This window comes from Odontesthes bonariensis, chromosome 3 (assembly GCF_027942865.1).
Source record: "Odontesthes bonariensis isolate fOdoBon6 chromosome 3, fOdoBon6.hap1, whole genome shotgun sequence".
NCBI lineage: Eukaryota > Metazoa > Chordata > Actinopteri > Atheriniformes > Atherinopsidae > Odontesthes > Odontesthes bonariensis.
Window position 1 is genome coordinate 12745586 of NC_134508.1, and position 17858 is coordinate 12763443.

Here is a 17858-nt window from a genome sequence, read left to right on the forward strand (position 1 = left end):
TTTTTAAGAACACACAGACTTATTCTGCACATAGCCCTCACAGTTGAAACAAAGGTCTCTTTTATAGCAAGCTAATGAAGCGGCCACAGTATGCAGTCGTCTTTTCAGCTGATGTGTGTACAGCAGCTGATTATTATGATCTAGGCCTCGGTTTTCTTGCTCCGAGTACTTTGTTTCAGCTTGCTTGGGTTAAACAAAAGACATGCAGCCAGGAAATGCACCAGCCAATCAGCAGCTGCCTTACATTTGGTCTGCATGTGGGGCCAGTCTCAGCGTGGCTTTCATCAGAACAGTGGAGTCAGACAGCTTGGAGTGTCGTGGCTGTGCTCTGAGCAGGGTGAGGGCTGACAGGGCTGTCCTCCATGTTTTACTAAGCATTGACATATCACACAGAGTTTTTAGCCATGCATCCACACAGGTAAGCCTTATTTTCATTTTTTCACATATACTACTTTGCTGATAAAGCACCAGCCACTGTGTGTGATCTGTGCCTGACTAATAATACAGGTTTGTCTGACAGACTGGGGGAAGGGGAGGAATATTTGTCACCCCACAGCATAGGAGTAGAGCTTGGAGGGAGTGCACAGTATGCCTCCACTGACTACATGGCTACGTGGGTACATACACCAGAAGGCTACGGGCCAAGTGCAAGGTTATTGTATACTCATTGTACACTGAACTCAAATCTGTTTTCTTTATTAAAGTTCAGAAGAGAGCTGTGTTTTACGGCTGGGCCTGGCCTATGTTGTCAAGATGACAGGCCCTGTGAGGGAACCAGGCAGGATGGGAGAGACAGTGAGCAATGCAGAGAGAAGTCCCCAGAGGAATTAACAGATGGTAAACTGACAGCACAGCAAGTTTAATCTAGGCCTCAAACTAGAATTAGAGCCAGGCAGCAGGGTACTCTTGTCCATTGTTTGCAACAATAGCAATGCAATGAAGAAGAGACTCTAACTCGTCGTATAGGATATTTCTAATCCTCCATTTAATCTAAAACCTTCACCTAGAAAGGTGCCCCCTTTTTTAATGTTTGAGAATTGATTAAAAAAAAAAGAAAGAAAAAAAAACATGCATTTGAAAGGCCTAATCCTGTGATTACTTCAAGAGTTTTCTAAAATACCAATTATCTGCGCACCAGATATGTTCCAGCAGCTTATTTATCGCAGGATTGGAGGAATAGCCAGAGCCTCATGGAGAGCACTGCCTCCCAGTGTTGTTCTCTGCTGCCGAGTGTCAGCCATTTTAGAAAGCTTCCCCTTTCTGTCCCTCTGCTCCAAACACACTGGCTATTTGTATGTAAGAGAGAAGGAAAGAAGAAAGGAAGTACTTCCTCTGAACAGGCTTTGCACTGAAACATGATCTCATCAAGAGAGGCTTGAAAACCCTTATTGAAGTCGACCAGGTTAGACTGAATTCTGTTTATCTGTAATGGTGTTGGTTATGCATGTGCATAGATAAGATAAAAAGGATGAAGTTTGATATAGTATCAGTATTATTTCTGCCAGTTTGATGACGATATTAGTTCTTCTTTTTATATGTATTATAATGAATATGTAATAAGTGTTTCTTTTATTATTCGTGAATATTTTATGACAGATGTGTTGAATATAACTAGTGAAGCTGTGGATGGCCTGTTTGTAATGGCAGACAAAATGTTGCTGGACCATGAGCAGCCTGCACTGACTGAAACAGCAAATCCACCCCTCAATGCTTTGTTTATGGTGCCTGGTAATGCGTTTAATCCCTTCATTCCACAACGATGTGACGATTGGTACACTTAAGTGTGTTTCACCCCTATGCACCCAGCCCATTTAGCTTGCTGTCTGTCTATGAAGGTCCTTTCAAGGTTGGTTTGAAAATATAGAAAGAAATATATACAACAATAATCCAACACAATTTTTTAAAAAGAAAAAGAAAAAAAAACCTCAGTTGCCTTGTTAGAGATTCGTACAATGGCAACTACTTCTCGACCTTCATGGAAAATTGATGAATTAATTAGGACACAACAGATCATGTCCAAAGACGGACTTCCTCATGTCAGACTTTAGGTGACTGCAGAGAAGCTTTTCCACTTTCAGCTGGAGAATTTGACAAATTTGCGATGTCAAACTAAATATATGTCATTTAAATGTCACTGAAGATCAAAAATCAAAGAGAAGCAACAGCCACTAAAACACATTGCTGAGTGGAGGGAGACACTAGCACATCCACTAGATAAACTTGTATCTTCTCGTATTTCAGACGGATTATACTTGGGTTGACTGTGTCTTTGCTACTGTGCTTCAATTATGTGCTCTGTTCAAGATGCATACGTCTGAAGCTCCTCTTTATGAAATGAAATGCATGTGTTTTGGTCGCTATAAGAGTGTATCTTTGTTCTCGTGGTCAGCTGACGTCATAGTTTCATGCTAAGATTTCCAGGCAGGTATAGATTTGAAAGCATAGTGTTCTCCAGATAAGGATTACGAGCATTTTCCCCTCTCATGCTGTCTGAGAGGCCTGTGACATTTTCAGGCCTGCCTTTGTGTCCACTATTTGGCCCAGTGCTACATATCCGCATGCTGAGCCACATAATGAGCTGCATGTGGTCCTGTACAGTTGATTTGCATGGTGCTGTGTGTACGTGCTGTGTGTGCAGTGGTGAGAGAGAGAGTGAGAGAGTGTGTCTTCAAAATGGAGGCACTCGCATACACAGGCTGAGAGTGTAGCGAGGGAGGGAATCTAATCCTCTTCTTGTCAAGCCTGCAGGGCTGCACCCACGTTTCTGATAAAAGGCACATAGCCAGCATATGTTGATATGAGGTTTTAAGAGGGTTAGGGACATGATTTTGACCAGTTTTGTATCCAAAGCAACGATCAGTCCTCTCTGCATTGCAGCACTGTGGTTGAGGAAAGCGGGGAGAAGAGAGCCTGTGTTGCATACCGAGCTGAGCACCCAATCAGGTACCTCCGTGTGGTGCCTGAGCCAATCGGCGGCTTGCAGCTGAGGTTAAAGATTGACAATTGCAGGAGAGAACAGCAGGGAGAGAAGGCCTTCTGGGAAACCTGGACCCATCTTTTCCCTCATCCCCCAACGTCCTCCATAATTGATACAAGAATTGATATAAGAATAGGCTGAAGAATCTGTATGTGAGAAAGGAAAAAGGTATGCTGTTATTTTCCTTCATTGAGGCATGATTGTGATGGAAATGGTGGGTGTGGACAGGGATGTATCAGTGAGTTTCAGTTGGCTGCATTAGATGTTCTGTGTTATTTGGTAGAAATTATGTGTTTTTGTAAGGATGGGCAGCATTGATTTTCTATATGTCCCTATCTTTCTCCGTCCTATTGTATCTTGATGTTGTATATCTTGGCCTGGACAGGACAAGATGTTGCTTATGTAAACTGTCTGAGGCTGTCCAGACTGGTTAGATGAGAAGGCCATCAAAAGCCATTTCAATGCACTGTCTTTGTGTCTGCAGATGTGCTGTCTCTGTATGTCATTCCATCCTTCTGTAGTGACAGAGGAGGCTGAAACATATCCGTGGGTTAGTGGACAAGATATCAAACTGGAGGCAGTGTTTTTGTTTTGAGTGAATGAAAAAGACACTTGAATGTTTTTCTTCAGGTGTAAGTGATGGGAAAAACAGACATAACTCGAGTCACGTGAACAGTGTGACCACGGCATCTGCAGTGGCTTCAAGGAAAATGATAACAACAACAATAGAATCGACATTAGGGTGTCTGCAGACCAAGGTGAATTGTGCTTACTGATACTGAGAAAAACCTGTTTGGCAGATTTTAAATCAAGCTCGGGTGACAGCACAATATGGCTTGCATTTTAAGATTTCCCTTGCCCTTCCACCTAGAAGAAAAGACACAGTGATTGTGCAATTCATTATGATTTGTTGTTTGCTAATAGGTCAGTGAGCATAGTCTGTTGACATGGTTATTATGTGCTAGATGTCCGACAGTTGTGACATTGTAGATTCTGCTGTTCTGTATTTTCATGTTGCCTATTTATAAACCTACAGGCCAGTGGAGAAAGGTGTCTGCTATTTATAATTGCTGTGACAGTGACGCTACATGTTGAGCTGCAGTTGCTCCAGCACTGTTGAATTTGGCTTTGCTCTGCAACCTATGCACGTTTAATCTTTTTGCTGTTGAATGATTTGCGCGATATCATTTCTGTAATGTCAGTATTTTCTGTCATTTTGGGTCTTGAAAGTTGCAAGTGATTGATTTTTGGTAAAAAAAACACAACCAGTGCCAGAATCACAAACGGGTGACACTTTGCATTAATATTAGGCCTTTTAGGCTTCTTGTATTTATGCAGTATATGTCAGAAATAGTTATTTTAAGATGTGTTTTATGAGGCTAACGCTTGTAAATGTTTAAAGCTGAACATCCAGCTCTGACCAAAAAGAGGGAGTCTATTGGCAAAACTTAACTTTTCTTTTTTTAGAGTAACTTAATTGTAGCAAGATAAAGCATCTCCTATCTGTGTCTGCTGCCGGTTCTTCCCAATGATGTGTATTTTGTAGATCATCGTTTGTCTCTGCACTTGTGTACCCCGCCAACAATTTTAACGTACATGAGAAAAAAAGAAAGATTTAAACTGCAACATATGAAAACTTTCCTCAGTTTTGCAAAAAAAAAACTTTTTATGTTTGCTTGAGTTGGTTTTTGCCCTTTTTTAGACAAAGGTTGGTGCGCTTTGAAGTGACTATTGACGGTCAGTTCTGATTAAGCTAATTGGTTACTTACAAGACTGATCAAATGAACAAGCAGCTAACTCTTTATTCAAACAATAAACAGGATCAGCGCTAATTTTCAGATGTGGGTCACACCTGACTGATGTACCACTGACGGTATTTTCTTTTCTTTTTTAATCAGTGTGTCAGAGGAGGGGGAAAAAGCAGAGAAACAGACCACAACAGAGGAGATGGAGATCTCAACAAGATCCAAAGGTAAAAGCATACTGTGCATGGTGTAGCATAGTAAGAGTCCAGGTCCTAAACTGATCTGTCCGCAGTTCAGAGCTGTTGTCTACTGAAAACACATTATGAAAACAAAAAAGGACGATGAAGGAGGTAAAAAACCTTTGAGCAACTCAACTGCACAGTGTCCCGTTATTTTTGTAAATAGGCTTGAATGCAAAGTGCTTTTGTTTAGGTGGTGTGGTGAAATACTCTTTCTAGAGACTGTGCTGTTTATTATCTTGCTGTGGTTCAATTGATAATCTGACTTCAGGATAAAATCTGGTGTGCCAGTGCTGGTAGTTTTCTTGCCTTTTAAAAAGACCAAGAGTTTGCCCTCCCAGATTTGTGTAAACTTTGACATTTGCCTGCCGTTTCAGACACGGGACCGACGGAGCGGATGGCCCCAAAACGAAAGATGCCCAGTCCTTCTCACTCATCCAATGGTCACTCCTCTGCTGAGACCTCGCCCTGCCCAGTTAAAAAGAAGAAAAAGCCAGGCGCTGTTGGTAGCAGCAAAGACCAGGTACCCATCATGTGCAAATGTAAAGAAACAGTTTACTTTTTCCAGCACTATTAACAAAAGGACATTAGACCTGGGATCTATTCTACAGAAATTGATTTGGTATCGTGGTAACAGATCCTGGAAACAGAACTTGCTCTGGAACAGATATGTAGTACTCACTTATCAGAGCAGCACCTACTGACCAATCGGACCAATTTTTGTGTGTTGATAGAGAGGTTCTCCTCTCACCGGCCTCACCTCCTCAAAAGTTTGACTGTAGAGGCCCGTTTTTTTTCCCTTAAATGCTTAAATCAGCTCAAATTAAGAACACCCCGGAGCCAACAAAGCTGCGCTCGTTTAGACTGAAACAAGCCTCCTATTTGTTAAATCACAAATGCAAATACATGGCTGTTTCAGCAGTGTGTTGGTGTGTCCATTAATCCCAGCTGTTTCCAGTTAAAATTTGTAACAGTACCAGGTGAAAAGTGAGACGAGTGTTGGTGGTGATCCTCAGTTTTATCACCATGGCTCTGCTCAAAAACAATCAAAGCTTTGATTCTGAGAGTAGGCACAGAGCACTTTAACATCTCAGGTGTGGTTCTGACTTTTCACTAAATAACTCCAGTTAGAATAAGTAGCTTACATTTAGCAAATTGTGGTATCCAAGCAAGATTTATTTACATGATCAAGGCAGGACAGTTAGCTGGCTTCTTGTCAGATATGCAGCTAGATGGCTAGGTTAGCCCTCAATGAATAGACTCACTACAAGGCTAATGAATCATAGTAGGCCTATTTATAACATTGAACCTGAACCTAAAAGTCCTGATTGAAAAAGAACTCCACAAATCTATTTTGCATCTCCACAGATCTGTGAAACATAGTTCTTAAGGGCAGATTATAGTTCTGCGTCTATCGTCTTGACGTGTTGCTTTGCTCTGGTCGCGAACCACTTTTCATGTTATGGTTCTGCAACCAACATGACTCTCGCGAGTCGCGAGAACTTCGGTGGGGGGAGTGTATATATTCCGCTGATCCTGGTCAAAACAACAATGGCGCATCTGCAAGATACTATGGAGATGGATATGGAGTTGCTCGACTTTGAAGAAGAAAGGATTCTGCTATTGGAGTTGGCGAAAAGACGAAGGAGGAAGCGTAGGTGGTATGTACGCCCGTTGAACCAGACCAGGGAAGAGACTGGGGAGTTTGCTACACTTGTTAAACCCGGAAAAGCACACCGAGGACCAATCACAGCCGCTTTTGTCTGCGCACTTCCGTTGGTGGTCTGCGTGCATCTGTCGCGTAGTCAGGATTTTTTTGAGGTGCACGAGAACGCGCGCAGAGCCTCTGTGTGGGGGAGTGGTCAAGATTTTGAGGCTCGCAGAGGCTATGCGTCTGAGCGTCAGAGGCTTTGCGTCTGAAGCATAAATCAGGCTTTAGTCTTCTAACATATTTTAAGCAACTGTTGTACAACAAATATAACATGTCTCCATTGCCAGTTTGTTCATTTGAGTCTGTGTTAACCACGGTAAAGGCCAAATGCTGTTTTTATTATGTCCTGATATATAAAAACATTAGAATTGAGAGAGGATACTCTTCCTTTTCACCTGAGAGTACATGCTGTACATGAGAGGGTTGGTTGTGATCAGCAGTTCATGTTCTGTCAATAGTCTAATGTCTATTTATTCTAGCCCAGTTCACTGGGCATGTATCCTGTTTTGCAGGAACAGGTTGTTCTACATCCTGCACACATGGCAACAGAAGCGTTGTTACACTCAGAATTGTTTACCACTTAGAAATGATTCAATTCAGTTGAACTTATTTAGTGTGAAAAGTACAATTTTCATTCATGCAGACTTTTGGTTTCCTCTTTATCGACACCCCTCTGCCCGTAACTTTCACCAGTGCTCGACAATATGTTCTACAGTTGGGACAAATTGCTCTGGAAAATTGTGTCTGTGGAGCTCAGTGGAGAAGTCTTGTGTAGTTTTGTGTAGTAAATCTAACTGACTTTTTATTGATGCTTTGCAAATGTGCTTGGCGTCTCTATTCTGTGGCCCAATTTTAACCTTCCCCATGTTATAATTGGCTTTGTTCCTAGACATTATGTATTCATATTCTGTATTTTACGAAATAATCTATGTTCCTAGTTTGTACTTTTCCACTCTGCTCATACAAACGCAATGTATATCCAAGACTTTAAGATGACGTAGCGGGATAAAGTAACTGGGTCAGATAAAGCGTCTGGTACAGTAGATACAGTAGATGCAAAAGTATTCGCCCCCCTTGAACTTGTCAACCTTTTGCCACAATTCAGGCTTCAAACAAAGATATAAAATTTAATTTTTTTGTGAAGAATCAACAACAAGTGGGACACAATCGTGAAGTGGAATGAAATTTATTGGATGTGTCAAACTTTTTTAACAAATAAAAAACTGAAAAGTGGGGCGTGCAATATTATTCGTCCCCCTTGCGTTAATACTTTGTAGCGCCGTCTTTTGCTGCAATTATAGCTGCAAGTCGCTTGGGGTATGTCTCTATCAGTTTTGCACATTGAGAGACTGAAATTCTTGCCCATTCTTCCTTGCAAAACAGCTCGAGCTCAGTGAGGTTGGATGTAGAGCGTTTGTGAACAGCAGTCTTCAGCTCTGTCCACAGATTCTCGATTGGATTCAGGTCTGGACTTTGACTTGGCCATTCCAACACCTGGATACGTTTATTTGTTTATTTGTGAACCATTCCATTGTAGATTTGGCTTTATGTTTTGGATCATTGTCTTGTTGGAAGATGAATCTCCGTCCCAGTCTCAGGTCTCTTGCAGACTCCAACAGGTTTTCTTCCAGAATGGTCCTGTATTTGGCCCCATCCATCTTCCCATCAATTTTGACCATCTTCCCTGTCCCTGCTGACGAAAAGCCGGCCCAAACCATGATGCTGCCACCACCATGTTTGACAGTGGGGATGGTGTGTTCAGGGTGATGAGCTGTGTTGCTTTTACGCCAAACATATCGTTTTGCACTGGGGCCAAACAGTTTGATTTTGGTTTCATCTGACCAGAGCACCTTCTTCCACATGTTTGGTGCTTCTCCCAGGTGGCTTGTGGCAAACTTTAAACAAGACTTTTTAAGGATATCTTTGAGAAATGGTTTTCTTCTTGCCACTCTTCCATAAAGGCCAGATTTGTGCAGTGTACGACTGATTGTTGTCCTATGGACAGACTCTCCCACCTCAGCTGTAGATATCTGCAGTTCATCCAGAGTGATCATGGGCCTCTTGGCTGCATCTCTGATCAGTCTTCTCCTTGTTCGAGATGAAAGTTTAGAGGGACGGCCGGGTCTCGGTAGATTTGCAGTGGTCTGATACTCCTTCCATTTCAATATGATTGCTTGCACAGTGCTCCTTGGGATGTTTAAAGCTTGGGAAATCTTTTTGTATCCGGCTTTAAACTTCTCCACAACAGTATCTCGGACTTGCCTGGTGTATTCCTTGGTCTTCTTGATGCTCTCTGCGCTTTGAACAGAACCCTGAGACTATCACAGAGCAGGTGCATTTATACGGAGGCTTGATTACACACAGGTGGATTCTATTTATCATCATCAGTCATTTTGGGACAACATTGGATCCTCACTGAACTTCTGGAGTGAGTTTGCTGCACTGAAAGTAAAGGGGCCGAATAATATTGCACGCCCCACTTTTCAGTTTTTTATTTGTTAAAAAAGTTTGACATCCAATAAATTTTCATTCCACTTCACGATTGTGTCCCACTTGTTGTTGATTCTTCACAAAAAATAAAAATTTTATATCTTTATGTTTGAAGCCTGAAATGTGGCAAAAGGTTGAAAAGTTCAAGGGGGCCGAATACTTTCGCAAGGCACTGTACATTCCTAAAACAACACTCACACACACGTTGTTTATCACATCCAAAGAACACGACAAAGACGGTGGTTGGCCTGCTCATGTCACTAACAACTGTCCAATTGTACTTTGTTGAGTGTAAGTACAACCTCTGCGAGATAAACGTGAACATAAATATTAATGTTTCCGGATATCGGGGCTCGGTCTGACGGAGGCCCTGCGAGGGCTCTGTCACTCCGAGTCAGCGCTGCCATACTCTACATGTTACCACTAATGAATACTTTGTTTAACTTAAGATTTCTCCAGCTTGTTCTTGGGCTTCCAATGAAAGAATCGGGCTAACACCCAACTTTGTGTTTCTTTTGCCTGCATTCCAGTCAGAACTAAGACATGGTCCCTTTTACTATGTGAAGCAGCCAGCACTCACCACAGACCCAGTTGATGTTCTACCACAGGACGGCAGGAATGACTTTTACTGCTGGCTGTGCCACCGCGAGGGCCAGGTGCTCTGCTGTGAGCTCTGCCCCAGGGTGTACCACGCCAAGTGTCTCAAACTGCCAGCCGAGCCCGAGGGCGACTGGTTCTGTCCAGAATGTGAGGTACTAACCCCAAAATGAGTGCTGTGAACCGTACTTACAACTTGCTGTCAAAAGCGTTTGTAATGGTATTCTAATTATGTATGGACATAACTTCCAGTCAGCGACAGAGTCTTTGTGTGTTCCACGCAGTACTTGGAAACAAATAAAGTGCTTATTTCTTTTTGATGTCTTTCAGAAGATAACAGTTGCAGAGTGTATAGAGACTCAGAGCAAGGCCATGATGATGCTAACTATAGACCAGCTCTCGTACCTACTAAAGTTTGCCTTGCAGAAGATGAAACAACCAGGTGTAAGTATTTTGTAGCCTCTTTCTAGGGTATAAAGTGATAACAAGCTGTTGTTATTCTGTTTGTTCTCACTTTAAATTATTTTCTAATTATACATTCATATATATATTATTTATATATATCAATATATATTTTGTTATAAGCATGCATTCTTTGCTGACTTGTCCTCATTTTTTAATTGCTTATGCAACCAAAATATATGATGTTCCTTTCAGCTGTGCCAGATCTGCACCTTGGTTCACTTTTCAGTCCAGCATGATGTAATAATGATTTGCATGTGCAGACAATTTCCAATAACAGAACTAACAACCACATTAATTGTATTATATTTGGCCTCTCGTGGCTGGAAACCATGCAAGTAAACATGCTAGCTGGTGGTGAGGATACAGCTGCCCCTCTCACTCTCTTTCAGGATCATCCCCGCTTGTCATCTCGCCCCCCCCATGCAGCTTCCACGCAGAGAAAGACTTTTAATTGGGTAATCAATTACATCACTAACAAGACCCCGTCATGATTTCTTCCTTCACTGGTTTTTCCTCCTTTTGTCTGAAGCGAGTTTTATAGCTTTTAGTAGTGTGGCTGTAGTATGTTGGTGTGCAGTAAGGGGAGGCGATTATGTGATGAGGAACAACCTTAGAGATTGTTACATTCACTCTCTTTTCTGTTGACTCAATTCTATAGACTGAACCCTTCCAGAAGCCCGTGTCTCTTGAACAGCATCCTGATTATGCAGAGTACATTTTTCATCCTATGGATCTTTGCACACTTGAGAAGGTAAAATCTGAGCACTGTGGAAAGCATGAATAGAAACAGAATGCAACAGTAGAAACAGGAACTAAATCATATCGGTTCCATTTTTTTGTATGTTTAGTGTGTTTGACGAAAAATAGCTCAAATAAATACAGAACCCAATGATTTGAAAATCATTGGGTTCTGTATTTATTTGTTTATTACAGTGTCTGAACACAAAAAAAAAAAATACCAAGCTGAGCAAAAAAGTACGGAAAAGTTGGAACAGCTGTCAGAGCAATGAATCATCTTTTCCTTTTGTGCTACAGAATGTCAAAAAGAAAATGTATGGCTGCACGGAGGCCTTTCTAGCAGATGTGAAATGGATTTTGCACAACTGCATTATATACAATGGAGGTATGTTGCATATTGATATAAATCCATATATTAACATACATACAAAAGTAATTGTCTTTCCAAGGAATCTGTGTCCATTCTTGCTGAGTATAAGTTCAGCTCCGTGGTTGTTATCCCCTCCTCATGTGCCATACATTTTTAATAGATCAGGGCCCCGATGCATAAATGATGGCTACACGCGAAAGCGCGTGTGCGCCTTTTCCTTTGAAGAAACTGGCGAATGAGCGCGCCTCGTGCATTCTTCAGACAATGCGTGCACATAGCTATTTAAGCCCGATATGAGAGGGAAGCCCGAAAAAAAAAAAGGCTGCATAACACAAAACCAAACAAACAGTTTTCACTTTAATTTTCCCCCCATCTATTCTCACATTGTACTCTTATTTACAGTAATTGTGGGTGCTGTAAGTAACTGAAGCCCTGCATCATGTGTAGGAGCTGTTGAAGACCTCTCTAAAGGGAGAAAAGAAAACAAACGGGGGCTGTTTGAGAAAACTGCAAACCAGCCACGCTCCAGTCCGTACGTCTGTGTCTGTTTACAGCGCAGGCCCTAAATGAATAATATAATTGCGGATGAAACACGAGTTGTCTGTCCTCCGCCGTAGCACTGATAGGATCCTTGCTTCTCTGATGACTATCCCAGTTTTATTAATGGTGGAGCGGCCCTTCTTTTACGCCACTTCTTTCATTGCCATGGTTATTTCAAGATTCAAGAAGTTTGAAATTCTTACTTTGCTTGCTTCACAAATTAGGTCCACATCCATTAATGGCTAGGAGGGAGTTGAACTCAAGTTTGTGCATATGCATATAGTTTCTTGATGATGTCGATTTTTAAAAGGGAACCATATGTACAAACGCCTTAATAAATCTGGTTAAGAAATATTATATATGGACATTCCAGCCTTTGTGCATGCACATGTTTTATGCATCTGGCCCCTGAACAGTCCCGACACCCTCACCATTCAGCATTTAATCTGCTGATTGGAGAATTTTCCACAACGCTGTTACTTTTTATTCTGTGAACTTTTCAGTTTTTCTTTGCCTCTTTCTCACATCTTTTTGAGCGCGCTTCTATCATCAAATTTTGAATTTGTTTGTATTACCAAATATAACGAAGATGGTCAGTGAAGACACTGAAAAGCAGTTCTTTGCAATTGAGAATATGATGTAACTTGTAGAATTTGTTACGGTGGTGAATGAAATGGGAATTAAACAGGGAATTCTTATGTTCTTATTACAGGCAATCACAAACTCACAGCGACTGCTAAAGTGATAGTAAAAATCTGTGAGCATGAGGTAAGGATGCCATTTGATACTTTCCTTTCAGTATTAGCATCAGACGGGCTGGTAGCTCAATTAGATCTGACATAATTTGTTTTCTTTTTTCCTTTTTGCAGATGAATGAGATTGAAGTTTGTCCAGAGTGTTATCTTTCTGCTTGCCAAAAGAGAGACAACTGGTTCTGTGAGCCTTGCGTAAGCTGGCTGAGTTTGCTGATACTTATTATTTACCCATACAAATATAGATCACTAGAATGAAATGAAAACTCCGTAGTTTCAGTGTTTTACTGTATGTCTGCAGAGTAACCCGCACCCTCTAGTGTGGGCCAAACTGAAAGGATTTCCATTCTGGCCTGCTAAAGCTCTGCGGGACAAAGATGGACAAGTGGACGCACGCTTCTTCGGTCAGCATGACAGGTATCAACCGTTTCTGCTTCTGTCACATGAACTTGAGAGCGCGTTTCAGGCTTTGTATGAAGACCTATTGTGCTGTTCATCTTCATCTTTCAGGGCTTGGGTTCCTTTAAACAACTGCTACCTCATGTCCAAAGAGATTCCATTCTCTGTGAAGAAGACCAAAAGCATCTTCAACAGTGCCATGCAAGAGATGGAGGTCTATGTGGAGAACATGAGAAAGAAGTTCGGAGTGTTTAATTACGCCCCCTTCAGGACACCCTACACCCCTGACAATAACTTCCAGATGCTCCTTGATCCCTCTAACCCCTCATCCACCCCCATCAAACCGGAGAAACAGGAGAAGATCAAGCTGAGCTTTGATATGACCGCATCGCCCAAGATTCCATTGACCAGGACAATGTTGTCTGGTGCTGGGGTGCCAGGGAGCGCGGCAGGGCGACGGCCCCCTCTCACTGACATGCCTCGCTCCCCGATGAGCACCAACTCCTCGGCCCACACAGGTTCTGATGGGGAACAGGAAACGGCAGACAAGTCCCAGATGAAAGCAGCAAACAGCCAGTACAGTACAGAAGAAGAGTCCATGGACTGCGCAGGTACTCAAACTGATGCTTTTTACTGTAGTGTGTCATTTACACCTGTAGTCCACCGCTGTGGCATTTATGAGCAAAAAATCTACATTTCAATATTTAACAGTTTCTGATGGATAATTATGTGAAAATATGCTGTTAAAGGAAATGTTACAATTACCGTAAATTACTCAACATCGGATCAACATCGCACACTTGCCTTCAAAATACATTAAAGAACGTCAGAACCCATTTATTACATGCTTTTTGATTACTTTGAAACTCAGAGGGGTATCACATTTGTGTCCAGTCGGTTAACGTGATTTTCTAGTAAATACCTCTACATTCGGTCACTGCTGCCCATCTTCAACCTGTTCCTGCAGGCAATTCCCCTGACGGCCCCAAACCACTCCAACCTCAAGCTCCTGGCATCACCAAGCAGGAGAAAGCACCACAAACAGGAAGCATTCTCAACCTTAATTTAGGTGAATCCTTCATGCCTTTGCAAAAGAACATGCTAAATGTGGCTCAATGTGTTTATCTAAGATAATACAGATCCCTACAAGTATCTGAAATGAGATCGTTCCATCTTGCTCATATGACCGAAATTCGTGTGTCCTTTCAGATCGAAGTAAAGCAGAAATGGACCTCAAAGAGCTAAGTGAAACGGTTCAGCAGAAACAGGGAGCCACGCCGGTCCTCACCTCCCCAAAAAGACAGATAAAGAGCCGTTTTCAGCTAAACTTGGACAAAACCATAGAGAGTTGTAAGGCACAGCTGGGTTAGTACCATAGATTTCTTTCTGCCGTATCTAAAGTACTTCTGTGTTGATAGCAGTGCTTTAATTGAGCGATGCTTTTTTGGGCATTTGCCTAGAACATGAGGTCCTTGCTGTTCTGTTACATTGGGCCTTCTTAAACTGCTCTTTAGTAGTTTAATCCTGTTGCGAACTAGTTTGTTGTGTGATGTGAAAGACTCTCTCTTTGCTTTGCAGGTATTGATGAGATCTCTGTGGATGACTATAAAGGTGTGGAACACAGTGACTCAGAGGACTCTGACAAATCCGACTCCAGTGAGAGTGAATATGCCAGTGATGAGGAGCAGAAGAACAAGGGCGGCCAGGACACAGCGCCCAAAGAGGAACCCCAGAAGGAGTCTACCAGAACTAAAGTGAAAGACCAACCTTTGGTAGGCAAAGAGGAGGTTGAAAAAGCCGATTTGGTTGTATCAAGTGACTCTGCAGCAGATGATTCCAGTGCAACACTGCAAGATGCATCAACTAAAGAGAAAATAAGCACTGATGTGGAAAAAGAAAACCTGGAGAGGATCAAACCAGCTCCTGAATCACCAGTTTCCAAAGAAAAGTCTCAGGTGAAACAAGAGACAAAGCAGAGTGTTCCAGTGGAGGACTCTGACTCAGAGAGGGAGCTGGTTATTGATCTTGGAGAGGAACATGGCGGCAAGGAGAGGAAAAGGAGCAGAAAAGATAGCAACAGTATTAAAGAGTCAACTGCTGGTAAATCTGAAGGTGAGAGTTGTTTTTCCCTACTTATCCACTGAGAAATGATCCAACACAGTGTGAACGTAGCCTCAACCTTTATTGTATGTGAAAACATCTGCAGTTTTGTGTAATCGAAACTGGTGAGTGATGTAATGCGATTTGTTTTGTAGGTAAAGCTCTGACCACGTCAGCACTCCCATCTCTAAACAGCACAGCTCCTTCCACTCCCTCCAGTGTTTCCACACAGTCCTCCATGACCATTCCTGTCACTATGGTCTCCTTTACTGCCCCTTCTCCAGCAACAATTAGCCTTGCGTCCATGTCCAGTGCCACCGTAACGCCCCCGTCTTCCTCCTCAGCCTCTGCCACACCAGCTTTAAAGAAACAGCGCCCTCTGCTGCCCAGAGAGACAGTGCCAGTGGTTCAGAGAGCTGTAGTGTGGAATCCCGCCGCCAAGTTTCAGACCTCTTCTCAGAAGTGGCACATGCAGAAGGTGCAGCGTCAGCAGCAAAGCCAGCAACCTGTGGCGGCCACGCACGCGCAGGCATCGTCTCCCAAGCAAGGCCAGGCTCAAGTGCCGACCCAGACACAAGCTGCAGGAAATGGCTCCACAGCGGTCCCCTCATCTTCAGCACAGCAGTCTTCACAAAGCACACGCTATCAGACCAGACAAGCAGTGAAGGGTAAGTAATGCGCTTTTGGTCACACACTTAACTGAGTCCATCTGCTTGTCCATAATAATGGGGCTGGTATTCTTGAATCCAGCTGTTCAACAAAAAGACACTCCACTCAGCACATCCACGTCAGCTGTCACTCTGGTATCCAGCAGCCCAGCCTCCGTTGCCATGATGGCAGCATCAAGTTTGGGCACAGCTGCAACAGCGTCACCAACAGACTTGTACATCCCAACAGCCTCAGCAGACGTGGCTGCAGACATTGCCAAGTACACAAATAAAGTTAGTATTATTGGCATTTTTCCTCGTGATGGGCCCGATCCATAAGAATGAACACATACTGTTAATTTCCCAGCAGGCACTGTGAGCAATTTGTTTCATTTCTCCAGGGAAAAACATTTCTGGTATCTAGTACAGTGAGATATATCAGCTGAAGGCAGATTTTTGACAAACTTTCTTTCCTAATTTTGTGGAGGACGCCAGGCTCGTACAACCGTAACATATCTATTTGTGTCAGCTGAACAATATAATGAAATCATTTTTCTCCTTTTCAGATAATGGATGCAATAAAAGGCACAATGAATGAAATCTACAATGACCTTTCTAAGAGTTCTTCAGGGAATACAATAGCAGAGGTAGGTGTTCAAGAGACTGTAGACTCTGCAGAGACTGAACACTTTTCAGATCACAACAGTGGTTTTACATAAGACTCTCATATCCGCATGTTTTTCCTTCAGATAAAACGACTAAGAATTGAAATAGAAAAGTTACAGTGGCTGCATCAACAAGAGTTGTCTGAAATGAAGCACAATCTTGGTGAGAACCTCATTGTTTAGCTTCGCATCAACCAGTCTTTGTTTTCCCAAAAATGTGTGTTGAGCTCTTTATCTTTGCCTGTGCTATTGCTCTCTATTCTAGAGCTGACAATGGCAGAGATGAGGCAGAGTCTGGAGCAGGAGAGAGAGAGGCTGGTGACTGAGGTGAAGAAACAGATGGAGCTGGAGAAGCAGCAGGCTGTGGATGAGACAAAGAAGAAGCAGTGGTGTGCAAACTGCAGGAAAGAGGCAATCTTCTACTGCTGCTGGAACACCAGCTACTGCGATTACCCCTGCCAGCAAGCCCACTGGCCAGAACACATGAAGTCCTGCACTCAGTCAGGTAACAGCCTGTGCCATGATAAACAGATTCACATAAAAATGATACCAACAAAAACACTTGCATGGACATCCACAAATTTGGTGACATTTTCACTGATGTAATGCAGTTTTTCACTTTTTTTGTATTTGTAGCCACAGCCCCACAGCAAGAACCTGAGGCTGAGCCAACAGCAGCAGACCTCCCAAACAAAGGTTTAGGGCAGACGAGCAGTGGCCCAATCTCTGTCAGAGACATGCCAGTCTCTGCGCCGTCAGACAAAGACTGTGACACGGAGAAGAGCACCGACGGTGTTGCTGTAACTTTATCTTAACCCGGTTTACAACACACGAAAATGTAAATGTGTAGATTGTCATTTTTTTCTTTTTTCCACTACGAGGATATGTCTATATGTTAGCTGTTCTGTTCAAGAGCCTGTTCCAAATTATCAGCTCAAATTATTTTTACTTATGTTTTGTTCATCTTTCAGGGTTCATATACTGTCCCTAGTGCACGGTGGTGTAACCACTTGAGGGGGGCAGCCTAAAAAACAGTTGTTGCATATATATCTATATATATATAGATATATATGCATATGCACACTCCTTTGCTGGTTGTACAGAGACGTGTAAGAGCATGCGCAAGAGTAAGAAAACACACTCGTAGTTCAGTGAACGACAGTTATACATTTTCTTGACTGTAAAAATGTAACCTATGTTTAAGAACCATCTTAATTTAGATTAGAGGACTGTTGACAGAGATGTCTGTAAATTACTTATTTTATATTCTTTGTTAATTTATTTGTTATATTAATGTTGCCTGATGTAAATTGCAAAGAAAACTATAAATACATTTTAAACAAGTTGTCTCTATGGTTGTACTGGGGTCTAATTAGCTACGACACAAGTAGCTTTGACACAATAGATGTTGGAAAAGTCTACT

The 17858-nt window shown here is 42.4% G+C and overlaps 1 protein-coding gene across 5 annotated transcripts; it reads left to right on the forward strand.

Annotated features, from left to right (window-relative positions):
* Window positions 1-307: 307 nt before the first annotated feature.
* Window positions 308-17778, forward strand: zmynd8 (zinc finger, MYND-type containing 8). Of its 5 annotated transcripts, XM_075460359.1 has the most exons (22): window positions 308-418; window positions 521-652; window positions 4876-4949; window positions 5339-5484; window positions 9693-9914; window positions 10090-10203; window positions 10614-10679; window positions 10883-10975; window positions 11260-11347; window positions 12585-12640; window positions 12742-12819; window positions 12926-13041; window positions 13135-13634; window positions 13991-14092; window positions 14233-14388; window positions 14602-15135; window positions 15279-15791; window positions 15874-16064; window positions 16337-16417; window positions 16520-16598; window positions 16701-16940; window positions 17072-17778. In XM_075460359.1, the coding sequence occupies exons 1-22, from the start codon at window positions 405-407 to the stop codon at window positions 17248-17250; spliced, it is 3774 nt and encodes a 1257-aa protein (XP_075316474.1). In that variant the 5' UTR covers window positions 308-404; the 3' UTR covers window positions 17251-17778. The 5 variants fall into 5 exon arrangements, with proteins under 5 accessions (XP_075316474.1, XP_075316475.1, XP_075316476.1 ...); XM_075460360.1 differs by lacking the exon at window positions 10614-10679; XM_075460361.1 differs by lacking the exon at window positions 521-652 and having other exon boundaries at window positions 309-418.
* The last annotated feature ends 80 nt before the right edge of the window (window positions 17779-17858 follow it).

What these genes read in the sequence shown, in the direction of transcription:
- zmynd8 (XM_075460359.1), top strand. An exon ending in TTGGTAGCAGCAAAGACCAG is followed by an intron (nt 5,485 to 9,692) that starts GTACCCATCATG and finishes CCTGCATTCCAG; the next exon opens with TCAGAACTAAGACATGGTCC. An exon ending in GAAGTCCTGCACTCAGTCAG is followed by an intron (nt 16,941 to 17,071) that starts GTAACAGCCTGT and finishes TTGTATTTGTAG; the next exon opens with CCACAGCCCCACAGCAAGAA.